This window comes from Sebastes umbrosus, chromosome 14 (genome assembly GCF_015220745.1).
Source record: "Sebastes umbrosus isolate fSebUmb1 chromosome 14, fSebUmb1.pri, whole genome shotgun sequence".
Taxonomy (NCBI): Eukaryota; Metazoa; Chordata; class Actinopteri; order Perciformes; family Sebastidae; genus Sebastes; species Sebastes umbrosus.
In genome coordinates, this window is record NC_051282.1 from 27,206,376 (window position 1) to 27,223,404 (window position 17,029).

The 17,029-nt window shown below is 42.5% G+C and overlaps 1 protein-coding gene across 1 annotated transcript in view; it reads left to right on the forward strand.

Moving 5' to 3' along the window:
* LOC119501714 (adenylate cyclase type 9-like) overlaps positions 1–17,029 on the forward strand; it is a 44,920-nt gene that overhangs the window by 18,435 nt on the left and 9,456 nt on the right. Inside the window, exons 2-4 of the mRNA XM_037792286.1 lie at positions 11,756–11,928; positions 16,010–16,120; positions 16,494–16,750. Coding sequence (XP_037648214.1) covers positions 11,756–11,928; positions 16,010–16,120; positions 16,494–16,750 — 541 coding nt within the window. The remainder of the gene's footprint in view (positions 1–11,755; positions 11,929–16,009; positions 16,121–16,493; positions 16,751–17,029) is intronic.

The window sequence follows — 17,029 nt, forward strand, 5'->3', positions numbered from 1 at the left end:
TTCGTGTCACTTCTCCTTACTGCCTCCCTGTGCCATGTTTTCTTTCTGTCAGAGTCAGAGTGCTGCCTCCACTGTTTACTAAATGAAGCCTTCATCAACAAACATTACAAGCGATGCCTTTCTGTGCTTGACCGTGAGATTTAATGAACCTGTCAAATCCGTTTTTTAATAGGATGCAGGTCAACAGTGCAAGCAGCCATCAGCATACATACAAGTTGTGTCGGGCAGAATGTGATTCAGAGGTTGGAAGCTGAGCTCGTAGTTAGCAAAGTTATTTAATCCTCCTATCATTGGCCCCGCTTCAGATAAAGAATCCTCGGGGAGTGGCGCAGCGCTCAGCAGACGATCCAGCGCGTTTTTCTTCATCAACCCCCAGTGAAGATGCCATTACTCAAAGTGTTGAGTAAGCAAAGTCTGCGGTATTAGAGCAGAAGGCGATGAGAGGTGGAGCGTGAGAGGGAGGGAGGGAGGGAGTTGTTTGTCTGTGTTGCCTGTTTGCTTTGATCATTTACCCAGAGCCACATACTCGGCCACTGTTTAATCGATGGGGGAGCGATGCTCATAGCTGCGGGTCAATAGAAATCTCAGGTTGAGATAATTCAGCATGTGATTAAATCGAATTTCAGTTCGAGGCACGACTGTTGATTGACTCTTTGTTTTGTTTCAGCTCCTGGCCTGAAATTAATTACAAATTGGTCCCTTTTTGTGGTAATTTGCTCTTTTTTTTAGATGAAGACAGCAGTCTAAAAAGGTTAAGGGCACACCATTAGAATTTAATAATCACAAGTTTCTTCATATAACACCTTTTTTAAATTATTGAAAAGATATACTGCATAGTGAATTCATTACACGTTGTTATCTCATAAAGAATTTACAGAAGGAGAAGAAAGAGCATCGCAAAGTGAAGAATAAACTAGGGATGCACCGGTCCGAGTATTTCAGTCCCGATACCGATACTGATACCTGGGCTTTGGATATCGGCCGAGACGGAGTACCGATCCGATACCAGTGTTAATAATAATAATAATTAATTAATAAGCTCTATGCCTCGCTGTGTGGAAGTGACTGGGATCATCCTATTATGTCTAAGGCAACATCCGACTCAAAACATTGCTTTCCTAACTTTGTAAAACAAAGTGTAACAAATAAATACATAGATATACATTTTTATTATTTTAATTATTATTATTTATTATTAAAATAATAAATCATACTGTAGAAACTTGCTAAAAATGTTTCAAAATTAACAATAGTTACAATTCAAGTGTAAAGCTTTTTAATATGGCCACAAATTGGTCAAAACTTAAACAGGAATCCAAATTCCAGTATATAATATATATATATATAATATATGGTATATAAACATAGAATTGAATTTAATATATCTGATTGAATATATCCGATCCATTATCGGTATCGGTGCATCCCTAGAATAAACGTAGAAGGATTGCATAAGATAACAACAAAAGGAATTGTACAGAACATCATACAAAGACCTGCTTGTCCTTGGCTGGAGGTGTTCCTTTATGCGTAGAGAAAAGTCTCCTCTTTCTTACGCTAAATAAACCATTTAAAACTCTTTGTATTATCTGAAAAATGCATTGTCAGAAAGCTGAAAACATGGCCTTGCACAGCTCATAAATGTTTTCTTATCCTGGAGTTCGGTGTTTCTCCAAAGATGCTCACACTTATTCAATCTTTGTCTTAAATCTTTTATTCAAACAAGTGAAAGATTGAATGAGGAAGACAATGCAAGGCAGACTGGCGAGACAATGCAAGGCAGATCACGACTATAAAGAGAATCTTGAAACGGATGGAGCAGGAAACAAGTGATCTGGACAGGTGTGCTGAAAAGCACAAGGATCCATATGGTTATTGTTATCAGAGAGATGAAAAGAGGGTGGTTGTGTTGGTATTCAGAGGAGCACGCATGGGCGAAGGGTTTGACAGAGGAGGAGAGGACGATGGTGTAAAAAAAGATGAGATGGAGAGCGAGTTTTGAGCTTTTGGGATGATGTCAGCCGTGGCAATTCTCCTCAGAGAAGAGCCCTTAACGCCTATGTGGTGACGAGTTAAACAGATATCGGCTCGGACATAAAAAGAACAGCGAGGATAGTTGGATTTGGGATGGAGAGAGAGAGACGGACAGTGAGTTACAGTGGGATTGACAAAACAGGGAGAAAATACAGGCCACTGAGCAAAAGGGTGGAGGGGGGCTGGGGTGGGGTAAAGATTTTGGAGGGATGTCAACTGTGGGCCTATTTATTGTTCTGCCAGCAGACCGTGGCAGCCTGGGACTGTCAAGGATGGAAAGATCGAAGACACAGAATCCGAAACGAGTGCAGAGAATACACGAGACAGGCGCAGCCAAGCGAGAGTTAAAGACTTTGGAGAGATGTCAAGTGTTTCTATTGTCGTTTTGAGTGAGTTACGATGGGGCCGGATTGAAGCCGGGGATAAAAAAAAACGCAGGCCAAATATGGAACATTTGTTTTGGTGCCACCCCTGTTTACAGCATGCAGGGACAGACAGAGGGGAAGGATACTGACAGATTCTGCTGATTGCAACGGGAAGAGAGACCTCAGTATGGCGTGTTGTGCTGGGACAGTTTGTTTGTGTGTGTAAGCAGAGAAGTGCTCTGACGTAATTCACATTTAAGAGATGTGTTTTTGTCCCAAACCTGGAAGGCTAATGTGCTGAGAAAGCCCAGGTGGTGTACGAGACTTGCTGTTTCTTTTTGTGGCTTACGTCACTCGTACTAAGAGCTCACTGTCGGGTTATCTGGGGTCTCTGAGGGTGTGTTTGTATTGGTTTAGCTGCGCTCCAGTGAGTTTGACGTGAATATAGTAGGCACGGCTGTAGATGTATCCAGTCTGTAACTCCTTGTTTGTCTAATACCAGTGCTGGGTGCTACTTGAAAATGTTCTTGCTTAGAAAATTAGGCAATTAAGTTTGATAGCCTTAACTGCTTTAACTGCATAATACGGTTTAAAAATACTTTTAACAAGTGACTTTTCTGTCTTACATGCAGGGAGGCTCTGCTGTGGTTTCCACAGGGCACAAAAAGGTCTGAAAAGTGAAGCCAATGCAGAAGTGCCTTAAACTTGCATTCTTTCTAACAGCCAGCAGGGGGCGACTCCTCTGGTTGCAATAAGAAGTCTGATTGTATAGAAGTCTATGAGAAAATGAGCCTACTTCTCACTTGATTTATTACCTCAGTAAACATTGTAAACATGAGTTTATGGCCTCAATCACTAGTTTCAAGTCTTCAATACAGCCTGAGGTTCATTTAGTAAATTATGGTCCCATTTAGAGTCAAATAGATCATAAAGCAGGGGATGCTTTAGGGCGTGGCTACCTTGTGATTGACAGGTTGCTACCACGGTGTTGTCCGGTTTCACAGAGTGTTTTCAGTTCATGAAAGTTTAATTATAACCTTTTGGTTGCCTAAAAATGTCTTATTTAGCGTTTGTTTTTTTACTTAGCTCCACCCTCTCGTGTCACTTCTGGTTGCAAAAAAACAAGATAGCGCAAAATGTCGAACTTGAGGCTTCAAAACGACAGTCCACAAATCAATAGATGATGTCGCGGTGACTACGTCCACTTCTTATATACAGAATATGCTTGTCTCCCCCTAAAACAAAACAATCATACTCGTGACATATCTGCCAGTTTGTATCCACAAATTTGTTTTATGAAAAAAAAGTCAACAATTACAAGAAATATAGGAGTCTTAATTCTGTCTTCTGCTTTTTTCTTCAGTTAATCATCCCGGCCCTTAGGTTGGGGCACCACTGTTCTTGTAGAGGGACTAAACAACATTAGTCAGCAAACAAGTATAATAAACCTGAAAAAGAAGCAGGGACACTTTAAAATGACTGATATGGAAACTGGCAACAATGTGCCTGCTTCAAGGCCCTGAAGGCACGAACTGAACCGTCAGCTCGCGGAATTAAGTCGGTGCTGCATATCCATCATTGCAGAGTAGAAGTGCTCCTTTGCGTCTAATGTAAATCAAGGCTATTGCAATTTATTTGAAACATTAGACTAAGATCTAATTCTCAAGAGAGTAGTTTAATAGTGTTACATTATTAACATTATTTCTTTTTATGCCTCCCCGCCGTTTTCGGGTTGTTCGTCCGTCCGTACATCCTCGTTATCTCAGGAACGCCTGGAGGGAATTTTTTCAAATTTGGCACAAACGTCCACATGGACTCAATGATTAACTGATTAGATTTTGGTGGTCAAAGGTCAAGGTCACTGTGACCTCACAAAACACACCATAACTCAAGAATTCATATGCTAATTATGACCATTTCACACAAATGTCCTACAGGATAAAATGATGAAGTGATACCCAAAGGTAGGTATCGCTATCAGTATAGATAATGAAAAAGTAGTATCGGTGTATCCCTAGTATATAGATAGAAACCGTATATATCAAAATCTTTCCAGATTGACAAATCTCTGTTGTTTTACGGTTCAACTTTAAATCCATCACTTTAATAAAATATAATGTTGGGCATTGATGAAGGGTTGGATACAAGCCGAGTGAGCTCATAAACACATGCAATCTGTGTTTAAAATAATCAGCGTTTAGCTCAGCGTGCTTGTTTATGTATGTAGTAAATTGAGCAAAGTGTGAAACATCCTCTCCTCTACATTATTCAGAAGGCAGTCAGACGTCTCTGCTTGACATTGTCTGACAGAGGAGCCGCTAATTTAACACTCTGAATAATTCTGCTCAGTTTCTTGGATGCCTGTTATTGCATCGGAAGTAACCTACAGGCTCAACAGAAGTGTTAAAAAAATAAATAAAAAGGAAGGTCAACGCTCGCCCTCCCCCCACTCCCACCCGTCGTTGGCTCGGGAGTCACGCACAAACTCTGCTTCTCCTTTGCTGTCAGAGATGACAATGTGAGTCCCTTGGTGATTCCTTATGAAAAATGCATGCGTCTTTCATGTTTTCTGACTGAATGGGTCCAAACATAGACAGCACACATACGATTTTTCATCACCACCACCAAACAACTCACAGACTCTCTCTTGAGCCTCCACATCTTTCGCTACTTGTTCCCAAAATCTCTGCAATCTTATCTCCCCCTCCTCTCCTCTGCGGACCACGCCACAGTAATGAAGTCCTCCTTAACGACCCGTCGTACTGGACAGGTTTCCTTCTGTCCCTCCTGCCTTCGTCCCCCCGACGGGGACAGGATGTACAGTAAACCTTAGAGGAGGGAGGGGGGGGGGAGGAGGCTGCTGGCTGGCGGTGCCAACTGGCATGGAGAGCTGCCCAGCCTGGCGGTGCTAGTTTCTCCGGGCCACCTGCTCCACTGCCCTCCTGCTCCGATACCTGGCCCTGGAAGGCGAACCTGTCATTATCAGAAGATAAGGCACATGATATGTTTGTGTTTGTGTGCTGATCGCAGCATATCTGCCAACTCTCCCTCCCTCTCCGTTGCCCTCTGTGCTTTTAGTAAACCTCCCCGGGACGGCAGCGTTGGCTGTTCTGTCCTGCTTGATTTGCAAATGCAGTTTGAAAGCAAAGGTGTTGCTTTGAGATAAACAACCAAATAGTTTAATATTTATAGCTCTACCTGTTGCATTAGTGTGCTTTTTCTTTTTAAACAGAATTTATCTATTCTCCTCTCCTTCTGTTGTGTATCCCAAGGGTAAAATTAAAGGATTTCTTTGAATATCAATTTGTCTTTCCATCCTTTAATTCCCTCTTTTTTTGTGTGCGTTGTTAGGACGGTGGAAGTGTGTGTAGCAGCCAGGCTTTTTGTACCTGGACACTTACATTCCAGCTAATTGTCCGTCTTTGTTCAGAGACCATATTGGCAGTGTCTGAAATGACCACTGCAGTCCCAACTTATGTGTTGCATACACCCTTTTTTTTGGTGCATGTTTGTTTGTCACACCCAGCCTCTGCACTGAGCTCCTCTTAGCATCATGCAAAGAGAGGTTCAGGGACGGCTATTGTCCCAGAGGAGCGTGGACGTGCTGTGAGGTGTCGAGAGAGAGGGAGGGAGTAGAGGTGATGGCGTTATTTGGTTGCAAAGTGCTTTTCTCGCGTCGCTCTCCTCTATCCTGAACAAAAGGGCTCAGAGAGAGAGATAATGTGACCGGGCTCTCGTGGGGAAAGGTTATCTACTGTTTGCCTGTTGGCTGATAGCGCAGGACGGGACACTTCAAGTCCCATAATGCCTAGAGGCTTCCACTAATGATGCTCCAATTAGCCTAGGGTCGTCAGAGAGGGAGAGAGGACAAACACACGTACATGTACCTGTATCATGTCCTGTTCAGACCTGGCATTAACATGAGTCCTGAGTGATCGTATCACAAGTGGACAGCTTTAAGTACGTCTGTTCACACCTGGCGTTAGAATGCGTCTCCAGTGACCACTTGTGATCTGATCTCACTTCCACGCTCTATATGCAAATAAACACGTTGTAAACACGACTAATACAGCAGACCTTGTGATGTAATATTACATGAATGTCAGTAGTAGTATCCTACATATTCTAGGGATGGGGAAAACAAACGATTCACCTATATATCGTGATTTTTTATATTACAATTTTGAAATAATTTTTTGAATGCCAGAACCCATATATTTGCTTCATTTGAGTCTATTGAAGGTACAAGGAAGTTACCGCTTTTATTGTTGTAGTCTGAGTAACGTGACGTCATATCCGTTCCGTAATCGTCAAAAAAAAGAGTGGATTCAACCTGCTCACATTTCAACCGCTCACATTTTAAATCCAAGTTGGAGAGCTAGCGACGGACTTGGAGAAGTTTGCGGAAGTATACACGTGACTACGTCCGGTTTTCAAAATAAGGTGTTAACAAAAGGAACTGTACATATAAAATACATATATGGAAATAAGATTGATTGGATTATATTCACCAGAAGTATAAAACATTACATGTCCCTTATAAATTAAAAAGAAAATACCACTAAATAATGCCTGACAATGACTGATATATTTGACTTCTCTGACTACATACATGCTGAAAATCTAACATTTTTACTGTATTACTTTAGATATTTTCAAAATAAATGTCCCTAGAAGTCCATGAATCAACTTTTTCCCCATGATCTAGTGTTAAAAAGGTAACAAAAATCGCAATAAATTGTAATATCGAATACTTGTAGAATCACAATATCGATATCGAGAATACATATCGCACCCATTTCGAGAATTCGTGGCCCAAACCACCTCTGAATGTGGTCTGAGTGATTGGATCTCAATGCTTCCTCAATGAGCTGTCCACTTGTGATCCGATCACTCAGGACACATGTTAATACCAGGTTTGAACAAGGCCACAGTCACTAAGCTGGAAAGAAACGACATGAAGCATGGATTTTCCTGACCTTCTTTCCCCGCCGCGAGGCCTTTAGAGCACAGCTGTATTCTGATGATGCTGGACTCGGATGAAGTGGACAGCGGAGCCAGCTGCTGGTCTGGCCAATTTTTCAGAGCCACAATTTACTGCCTGGCAACGCTGCAGTCACAAGGTTGCATCGTAAAAAAAGATGAGAGATTATCCCAGAATGGCCAGGGAACAGGCGGACAAACATCTGCAGACACTTGATCTCGTATGACCCTTCCCGCAAACAAACACGGATAACACGCTGTGCACCTTTGCAAAGCTCCTGCAGTCGATTTATCTTTCTCCTCCTCTGGTTGTCAGGACTCGAAACCTGAAACAAAATGTGATCAATCTAACATACAAACACATTAACCTCTGGAAGGGACGGCCATGGATTGCTGTCTGGCACGAACCATGTTTCTCTGCTCTCGTCTGCTAAAAAGTGGAGCACCGAAATGTCTGAAACTGAGCCAGCAACATATTTATTTTGATATAAGTCAAAGCCTAACATGAGGTGATGGAGAGGGCAGGCCGCAGCTGATCTCCTGTCGCCTCCCTTAGCTATCAGCTTGTTTCCTTCAGTTTTACAGTTTTATTTTTCCCCATTTTTTCCAGTTTTGTATTCACGTCTGGCATCTTGTTTGTAATTGTCTTTTTTATAAGTATGTTTTTTTTTAATTATTGGGCCATTATTGTTTAATCCTCTATCAAATGTTCTGCTCTAGAAATGTGTTGCTGCGCGTATTATCTAGCTTGAAACACTTCATTATCTTTAATAAGCTGTTACAGTATTGGGGAATAGAGGCTGTACGGTCCAGTGGTTTCTCTTTAGGTGGATTCGGCTCTCTCTCCCTGTCTTTTATTATTACTCAGCAGGCACCGTTGCTTTTACAGCAGATATAGGATTTGCATTAATCGTGAGTCTTACGTATATTAATAAATAATACAGTGTGACTCACATGCTTTGGTAGTTTTGTGTGTTTCAGTCTCTTTGGCTCAAATGCTCTCAATCTGGCATTGTAGAAATCTCAGTGAACAGACAAAAGAACAGTCACACCAGATCTCTCTTCCCACGGTCATGAGGAAAATGAGTTTGACATTTTCTTTGCTGCCTTACATACATAATTTCAAGATATGTTTTTACCTGTGGTACTTTGAGAAATCACTGTGCTGATGGCAAGACAGAAAGAGAAACCGAGAGGGGAGGGGTGAGAGCAACCCCGTTGACCCGCGAGCAGATGCAGAAGTCGCTGTATGTCCTGGTGGGAGGCAGGGACAGATTTGATTAGCAGACTAATGAAATCAGTCGACGCAGTGTGTGTGTGTGTGCGTTGTGTGTCTGCGGATCTGTCTTTGACACACAGTCACACTCGCACATACTCCTCCTCAGAGGCAGTCAAAAACTCCCCCCTAGTCTCCTGCTGCCTCCTCTCGCTGCTGTGTCATTCTGCATCAGTGGTGCGGGGAATTAGTTTCTTTGTTACTGCTGTTTACCGCCTTCATTTCCCATCCCTGAATCCTCATCCACCTGGCTATCGACCCAGCTACAGCAAAGCCGTCCATCTACACCTCCACTCTGCTCTGCTCGGCTCGGTGTACTGTATACGTGTTTGGCTGGGTGTGTGGGGGCGGTTGGAGGTGGTGTATTTTGCGAGCGTCTCATAATTGCACTTGTGTTTACGTGCCGTCTCCTTGTGTGCGTGTTTTCTTTGTCTGCTTCTTGAGCTGCTTATCTCAGTATTTGTATCTATGTGTGTGTGTGTGTGTGCGTGTTTATCATTGCAATGAGACTGTGTACCCTCGTGTCACATGTGTGGTCTCTGGGAGTGTGTCAGAGTGCAGCCCCGGGGTGGCTCAGCCGAGGCCAGGCAGTGGCAGGCCTGTCTGAAGTACTTAGGGCCGACAACGCTCAGAGCCGGAAGCTGCAGCCTCACTGACAGTTGAATTATGTGGCTAAGCACACGGTCACAGGTACTTACCTGTGCTGCGGATACACACTCACACACACACACACACACACACACACACACACACACACAGATACCTGTTACTGTGTTTGGGGCTTGCAACAACACAGTGCTGCAGATAGATGGGGAAATATGAGGAGTTCAGTCACAAACACTTGTTCTCCTTGGGCTGCAGTCGAAAAGTCTTTTCTGCTTAGGAAGGTCCCTAACTGTGTGAAATGACCTGGAAGTATCTACGTGGCAGTCATGATAAGAACTGTTCAAATTCTCTAAATGTTAAGGAAAGGTGCTTCAATGCTTCCTTTAGTATCTCCTTTAGCATAGGATACACCGGACCATCCTTTACGAAAGGAAAGGAGATAATGCCGCCCCACATTCCTTGCATCTGCAACTTTTAAAGCGACACACCATTCGGCCGTTCATGGAAACAAACAATATGTTTATCATGCATAGTATTTTCATACCGTTATATACTAATTGGGATTCATTTAGAACAAGTAACAAATAAGTAAAAAACAAGAATAGAATTAGGGCTGTCGATCGATTAAAATATTTAATCTGCGATTAATCGCATGATTGTCCATAATTAATCACAAATTAATCACACATTTATTATCTGTCAAAAATGTACCTTAAAGGGAGATTTGTCAAGTATTTAATACTCTTATCAACATGGGAGTGGGCAAATATGCTGCTTTATGCAAATATATGTATATATTTATATTATTGGAAATCAATTAAGAACATAAAACAATGACAAATATTGTCCAGAAACCCTCACAGGTACTGCATTTAGCATAAAACAATATGCTCAAATCATAACATGGCAAACTGCAGCCCAACAGGCAACAACAGCTGTCAGTGTGTCAGTGTGCTGACTTGACTATGACTTGCCCCAAACTGCATGTGATTATCATAAAGTGGGCATGTCTGTAAAGGGGAGACTCGTGGGTACCCATAGAACCCATTTTCATTCATATATCTTGAGGTCAGAGGTCAAGGGACCCCTTTGAAAATGGCCATGTCAGTTTTTCCTCTCCAAAATGTAGCATAAGTTTGGAGCATTATTTAACCTCCTTTGTGACAAGCTAGTATGACATGGTTGGTATCAATGGATTTCTTAGGTTTTTCTAGTTTCATATGATGCCAGTATCTTCACTTTAGTTTTAAAACTGAGCCCGCTACAACCTAAAAATCGCAGGTTGGATTAATGCGTTAAAGAAATTTGGTGTGTTAAAATGAATCTGAGTTAATGTGTTATCATCGCATTAACTTTGACAGATCTAATTAGAACATAATATACTGACAATACTATAGATTTAAAAATTCAAATATTATTTGTTGAACTATGACGACTTTTGTAAAAAAAAAAGCTGGCAGAGTGCCCCGGACCCCGCCTTGAGAATCCCTGGTCTATCTCCCTGATTATGTATCTGTCATAGCAACAGCGTTGGCAACGGAAATTCAAACAGGAAGTGGGCCATATGTCTGCAGTGGTGATTAAAATGAGCTCTGTGGGAGCATCCTGGTGACCCCGTTGTCTACGGCTGTTGAAAATAAAGACGAAATCTCACTGACAGTGTGACATAGGCAGGCTTGTGCGTTTCCTATATGTTGTAAAGCAAGTGAAACGCCTTGTGTTTATAAGCAGTTAGATCATTTAAACAACTTATCTCCTCATTGCCATGTTTTGTCACTGTTTTGGGCAAAGTGGTCTGATTTGTAGGCTGAATTTTTTAGCTAAAGGTTGCACAAACACACACATTCATACCTTGTGGGACTGACGGAAATGATAACATGTTGATAGAAGTCGGAGGACGCAGGTGTTCAAATATTTGGCCCTGGCCTGTTGTGTCTGAAACTGTTACTGTCTCATGGTCATGTGGAGCTCACGTGCACATGCACCTGTGGGAGACATATATGAAAGAGTAACTACAGAGAAAATACATTAAGGAGGATATATGGGAGCGCTTCTATACATATAGATTCTTCCTCAGGCTGTGAAGTTGGAGGGTGTGACGAGGAGGGTGAGGAAGAAATGACAGTGGACGAACTGGATCTGTGGAGCTTGAAAGAAGTGTTGGCTGGAAAACAAGATATAAAACCCAGCGTTAATGCACCACACATCGTTTTGATGTATATGCTTATGGAAACAAGAATGACTCACGCGGCTGACCTTGGATTTTTCAACCGGGAGATATTGATATTCTCTGCTTCTCCCACTCTTCATTCTACTTTCATGCGAGAAGCTGTTAATGTAATTCACTGAGGGAATTCATCGTGCCACGTACTGCTGAGCCTCTGCTGAATCTTAAAACAACTCCACAGAAACCCAACACTCAGGCATGTTCCAGTTTCATCTGCCAGTGACATCCTCTCCCCTCTCTCTCTGTGTGTTTCTGTCTCTCCAGGCCTGAAGACCTACCTGATCTCTGGCAGGAAGGTGGAGCCTCCCTCTCTCTGTAGCTGCTCTCAGTCGGGGTCGGCTGGGCCGGAGCAGGTAGATCCTCGGTGTCCCACTTCCAGGGTGCACACACCTGACGCAGCCCCTTCAGCCAGCCCCCTGCCTCCTGACAGTGCTAAGGTAAACGCACACTAGGAGTGTAACGAAACATATTTACAACGATACGATACGTATCACTTGCCATGGTTCCGATACAATTCAAGGATGATATTTGGCTCATCTAGAGCCAAACGTTACGATACGATACGATACGATACGATACGATACGATACGATACGATACGATTCAAGGACTTGAAATCGATACAGTAACTTTTTTTGCCAAAAATTCAATCCTTGTGACTGTGAAATAAATAGCTGGATACCGGACAGTGCAGGTCAGGATTCCTCAAAGTGTTTTCTTGTAAGGGAATCAGGGATACATTAATTATGGATATAAACAAGTAAACACAACGATCAATGGAAAATACATACATCTTTTATTTGAAAATAATAAAAAATGCAACTTCAGGACCTGCTGCTTCAGTTCATGATACAAGGCAGTGCAACATTTAACAAAAAATATAATAAACCAACTTCTGTTCAAGTTTACAAACAGTGGTTTAACCTGCTGCTTCTTTCAAAGCAAAAGGTAGAGAAATAAAATGCAACCAACATTTCTTCAGGTTGATAAACAGTGGTTGAACCTGGAGTTAAAATACAGCAGCAACACAACCAATCTTTCCATCTGGCCTTTGCATATTCTGGAAACAGCGAGCGATATATCAAGGACATCTCTCTTTTTGCAAAAGCCAAAATGTTTCCAATCGATGGACCTCAAACGCGGCTCGAAAATCTCTCACTTGCCATCAGCCATGCTTTGTTTTGTTGTCGTCTTTCTGAGATGCGCTGCTGCTGCATGTCGATGACGTCAGCGTGAACCGGACTAACATTTAACATTTATTTACTATTAAAAGTGCTAAAAAATACATCCATATAACGTTTAAATACAAGGTGCAAATTCTTAATATTGATACCATAGATTATTTTCCTTGCAAATCGATTTTAGATTGATATACAGTACGTCCCCTGTGAAGGACAACTTGTCGAGTACCTATCGAAGGATCGTATGAATATAAATCGGTACATCGATGTAGTAGATGAAATCGTTACACCCTTAACACACACTATCTCTGAGCTAATGATGTGAAACATCAGCCATGTTGCTGAGGAACTAAGTATATTTCTGGGATCATTTTTCATTGCACACCAATGTTGCCTGAGGAAGAACACCGAGCTGCATGTTCTGCTGCGGCCTCTTTGATGTTCATCTTCTCTGCTCTCCGTGTACTTTTTGTTTATGTGGGTGTATCAGAGGCTTTAATAAATATTTTAATTTTTATTTTGCATGCTTCCTTTTGGTCTTGAGTGGAGGAAATGAAAAATAATTCACCATTTCACCCCTGCCCATTACCATCCATCTGAATCGTTCCACACAATTACATAGTTTTGACCTTAGGCACCCTGCGTGGTTAGAGCATCTTTGTTGATTTCTCTTTTTCACTTTGTGTGCACCTGTACGCGTGCATCCACACATGCTTCCATTAGCGTAACACCTCAGTGCTCATTAAATTCGTATTAATAGGAATCTGAGAACAAAACAGTGAGATCATTAATTAGACAATGAAAAGCGCCGTTTTCCCCAGCAGGCACTCTACATTATAACTGACCCATCATGTTCCGCTCATCAATCCAGAACATATCTGTCCACTGTGTCCTCCTTAGCTCTGCCTTCAGGGGAAGTGTCTCATTTGCTTCCAAATTGTACCACTAGGTCATTGACTCGCCAAAACCGTGCAGCACATTATCTAACTATAAAGCGAGGAATCTCTGTCCGTCTGTCTGTCTGTCTGTGTGTCTTTCGCATATCTCGAGAACCGCTCATCCGCTCTACTTCACACTTGGCGGGTGTATTGCTCAGGACCAAAGCGAGTGCAGTGATGAATGTGTTGCAATTTGGCCAGATGGTGCATTTTATGTTTTGGCCAGTAACTTTTAAAGTCTCAGAAACAAAATTCAATACTGTAGTGCCCATTTGTCGGAAAAAATCTAAATCAAACTTAAATCAAAGGACCACTGACGCAGGGAAAAGAGTCCATTGTGCAAAATGTGTGTGTTTCTGATGATTTATTTAACCAAAAAGCAAGCAAGCAAACAAACACAAACATGGATGTCACTGCCTCCCTTGTTCGGGTTAAAAAACCATAAGCCCACCCAGGTGCATGCTGGTCCTACCTGCCTACCTACTTATATAACCGCAGGTGCTCACAATTTTACCCAATTTATAAACAAAATACTAATTACGCAAAAAACTAAATATGCTAAACAAGAAAATAGTTAAATTAAACAAATAACCAGCAAAAGAAAACACTAACAAAAATCGAGTGTAATTAAAGTAAACATCTAGAATAATAAATCAAACAATACTACTTATTATTAGTAAAACAACAACTAAATATTAACTTGTCCCTGGATTTTGTGGGTCCAGACGAATCTATCCAGATAAGCCGCGCCCATTTGCTTCTATATTGCTTTTCCAACATTTTGAATTGTGTCCCAATCTGATTTGTTGCTACTCCTCCTACACATTTTGAGCAATCATCACCAAATTTGGTACAAAACATCTCTGGACCGAGCCGGAAGAAGTAACTTTTTTGAATTGTTGATGTTTCATACAGTGTTGCTGTAGCTGGCCCTCAAAGTTAGCTCAAAACACTGTAGGCAGGGCTTATATTACAAAATATGTCATATCTCTTGAACGCTTTGTGCTATTGGGACCACATTTGGTGGACGTGTGTAGATATGATGTCTGAGTGACTATGGTAAAGTTGGTGCCATTTGGCTAGTAGGTGGTGCTGTAGCAGCAGCATCATCTAACTATAAAGGAAGTATTTTCTGTTTGTCATGTTTCATCCAATCAACTTCACACTAGGCGCGTATAAGCAGCCATACCGCGGTTCTCCACAACGCTGCAAGCAGAATTCCTGGGGGCCAAGCAATCGGCCCACTATTAATGGACACATGCACCGAACGGGCACTGCACTAGCTTCCCTATAATTACCCTCAAATCCAAGCGCCGCTGTGCCTACAATTCACCCCAATTAATCCCTCCTTTCTCTGTACACATGTGCACCCCATGATCCTTGCACAGATTTTTCAGAGCTCTGCCAGGCCAGGTGGAGGGCGGCAGGGTGGCGGGAGGGGGGGGGGACTTGGGGATGATGATGGGGAGGCAGGAGAATCAGCGGGGGGGGGTCCTGGGTATGGTAATGAGCTCAAGCAGGGAGATGGATGTCCTTCTTCTCCATTCTTTCTGCCTTCAACCGATGACTCCTCTGTTTACAGCTTTTCATCCGCTATCGTGGCTCCCACACAAATACAGATACGGCTCACGCTGAGGGATCACAAAAGTGTTCCTAAAAGCTTAAATGATATTTGAATGTGTGAAAGGATTCACAGGGCAGGTGTGGTAGCAAATGTTTGCACGTTTCATGTGGCATGCAGGTACACAGTGTGTGCTATCTCTGTGTGTTTACATTATGTGTGTTTTGGCTTCTCAATGCTTCACAGTGCCTTGCACATCTCAGTGTCATGGTCATTTGTAGCACAGCATGAATCTCTTTCTCACACACACACACACACACACACACACACACACACACACGCACACACACTTACTTTCCATTCTGTTTGCAGAGGATGAGTGGGATGGAAATAAAGACCTTGGGCCAGTGTAGACGTCTTCTTGGCCTCTTGTTTGCTCTCCATCTCCTTTTCCGTTTCTCTGACTGCTGCTGCTCTTGTTAGCGTTTGCATTGTCATCATTGGAATAAATACAAAACAATTTTACACAAATGTTGTAAGATGATAGTTAGACTTGTCACAGCATCCCTAGTTTGTGTTTAAATGAATTCTCCTTTTTGCTGCCGCAATGCTGCCGTGATCACCGCCGACATCTCTCTTTTGTCATTTTTTGTCCTCCACAAAGACTCTTGATCTCGATCTCTGCCATCTTGTCATTATTTTTCTCTGCTGACATGCTTTCCTTGATCTGTATCTCTCAATGTATTAATTCTCTTTCTTCGTTCCTTTCCCCATATGCTGCATCTCCCTCCATACTGCTCCCCCCTCTCCCTCCCTCCCCAACCTCTACCACCCTGCAGTCTCCTTGTGTATCCTGCAGTGTGGTCCTGATACCAGGGGAGGATCAGGTTCTGGAGGAAGGAGCGGTGCACAATGGCTGCCATGACGACCACAAGACTAACATCAGCAAGGTTAGCCGGTTGTCGTTACCTAAACCAAACAGATAATACTTTAAACCGTTTATCCAAGATGATACATTTTCTTTGGCACTCTTAGGATGTGTGTCCAGTATTTGATTTAGTTATTTTCCCAACAAATATTGGGGCATTGTGAACCAACTCATTTACTCAGGCCCGGCAGGAAAAAGGACTTAAAAATAGTTCAAAGAAATAGAATGAGTCCCAGATGAAGTGTGCCACAGACACATGCATTTAAATTGGTGTGACTGTAGCACACCCTTCAGCTTTATATTTCATATTTAGACTACTTCATATCATTGCTGACCTGTTTCCAAAGTAAAACTCCATTACCACAGCTTCTCTCCCCCCTTTCTTTTCACCTCAGGACATTACAAATCTGAAGTGTTCCCCAGCGGTTTCTGCAGGGCGCAGCCCCAAGGCTCTGAACGGCCTGCTCAGTCCTCAGCTGGAAGCCTTGAACAACAGCCAGACATCGCTGTGCGAGATGCTGCAGGAGAAGGAGAAGAAGACGTGGAGTGGAGGACACATGGGCATGGACCACTCGGCGCTCATCCCTCTACGCTCCAAGAACTTCAGGGAGCGGAGCGACGCTCACTTTGTGGATGTTATTAAAGAGGACAGGTTAGAATGACCCGAGGATAAATACATTAAAGGGATGGTTTGGGTGTTTTGAAGTGGGGTTGTATGAGGTACTTCTCCATAGTCAGTGTATTACCTACAGTAGATGACAGTCGGCACGCCCCCCAGTTCAGAGAAACAGTTCCTGCATGGAACCGAAATGTACTGCTGTGGAAAGGGCCGGCAGCAAAATGTATTTTAGCCACCTAAAAAAATCAATATCAGTTTAAGTGTACGCTATATCTAGAATATTTTCACTGCAGCCCTTTCTCACGGGGAACT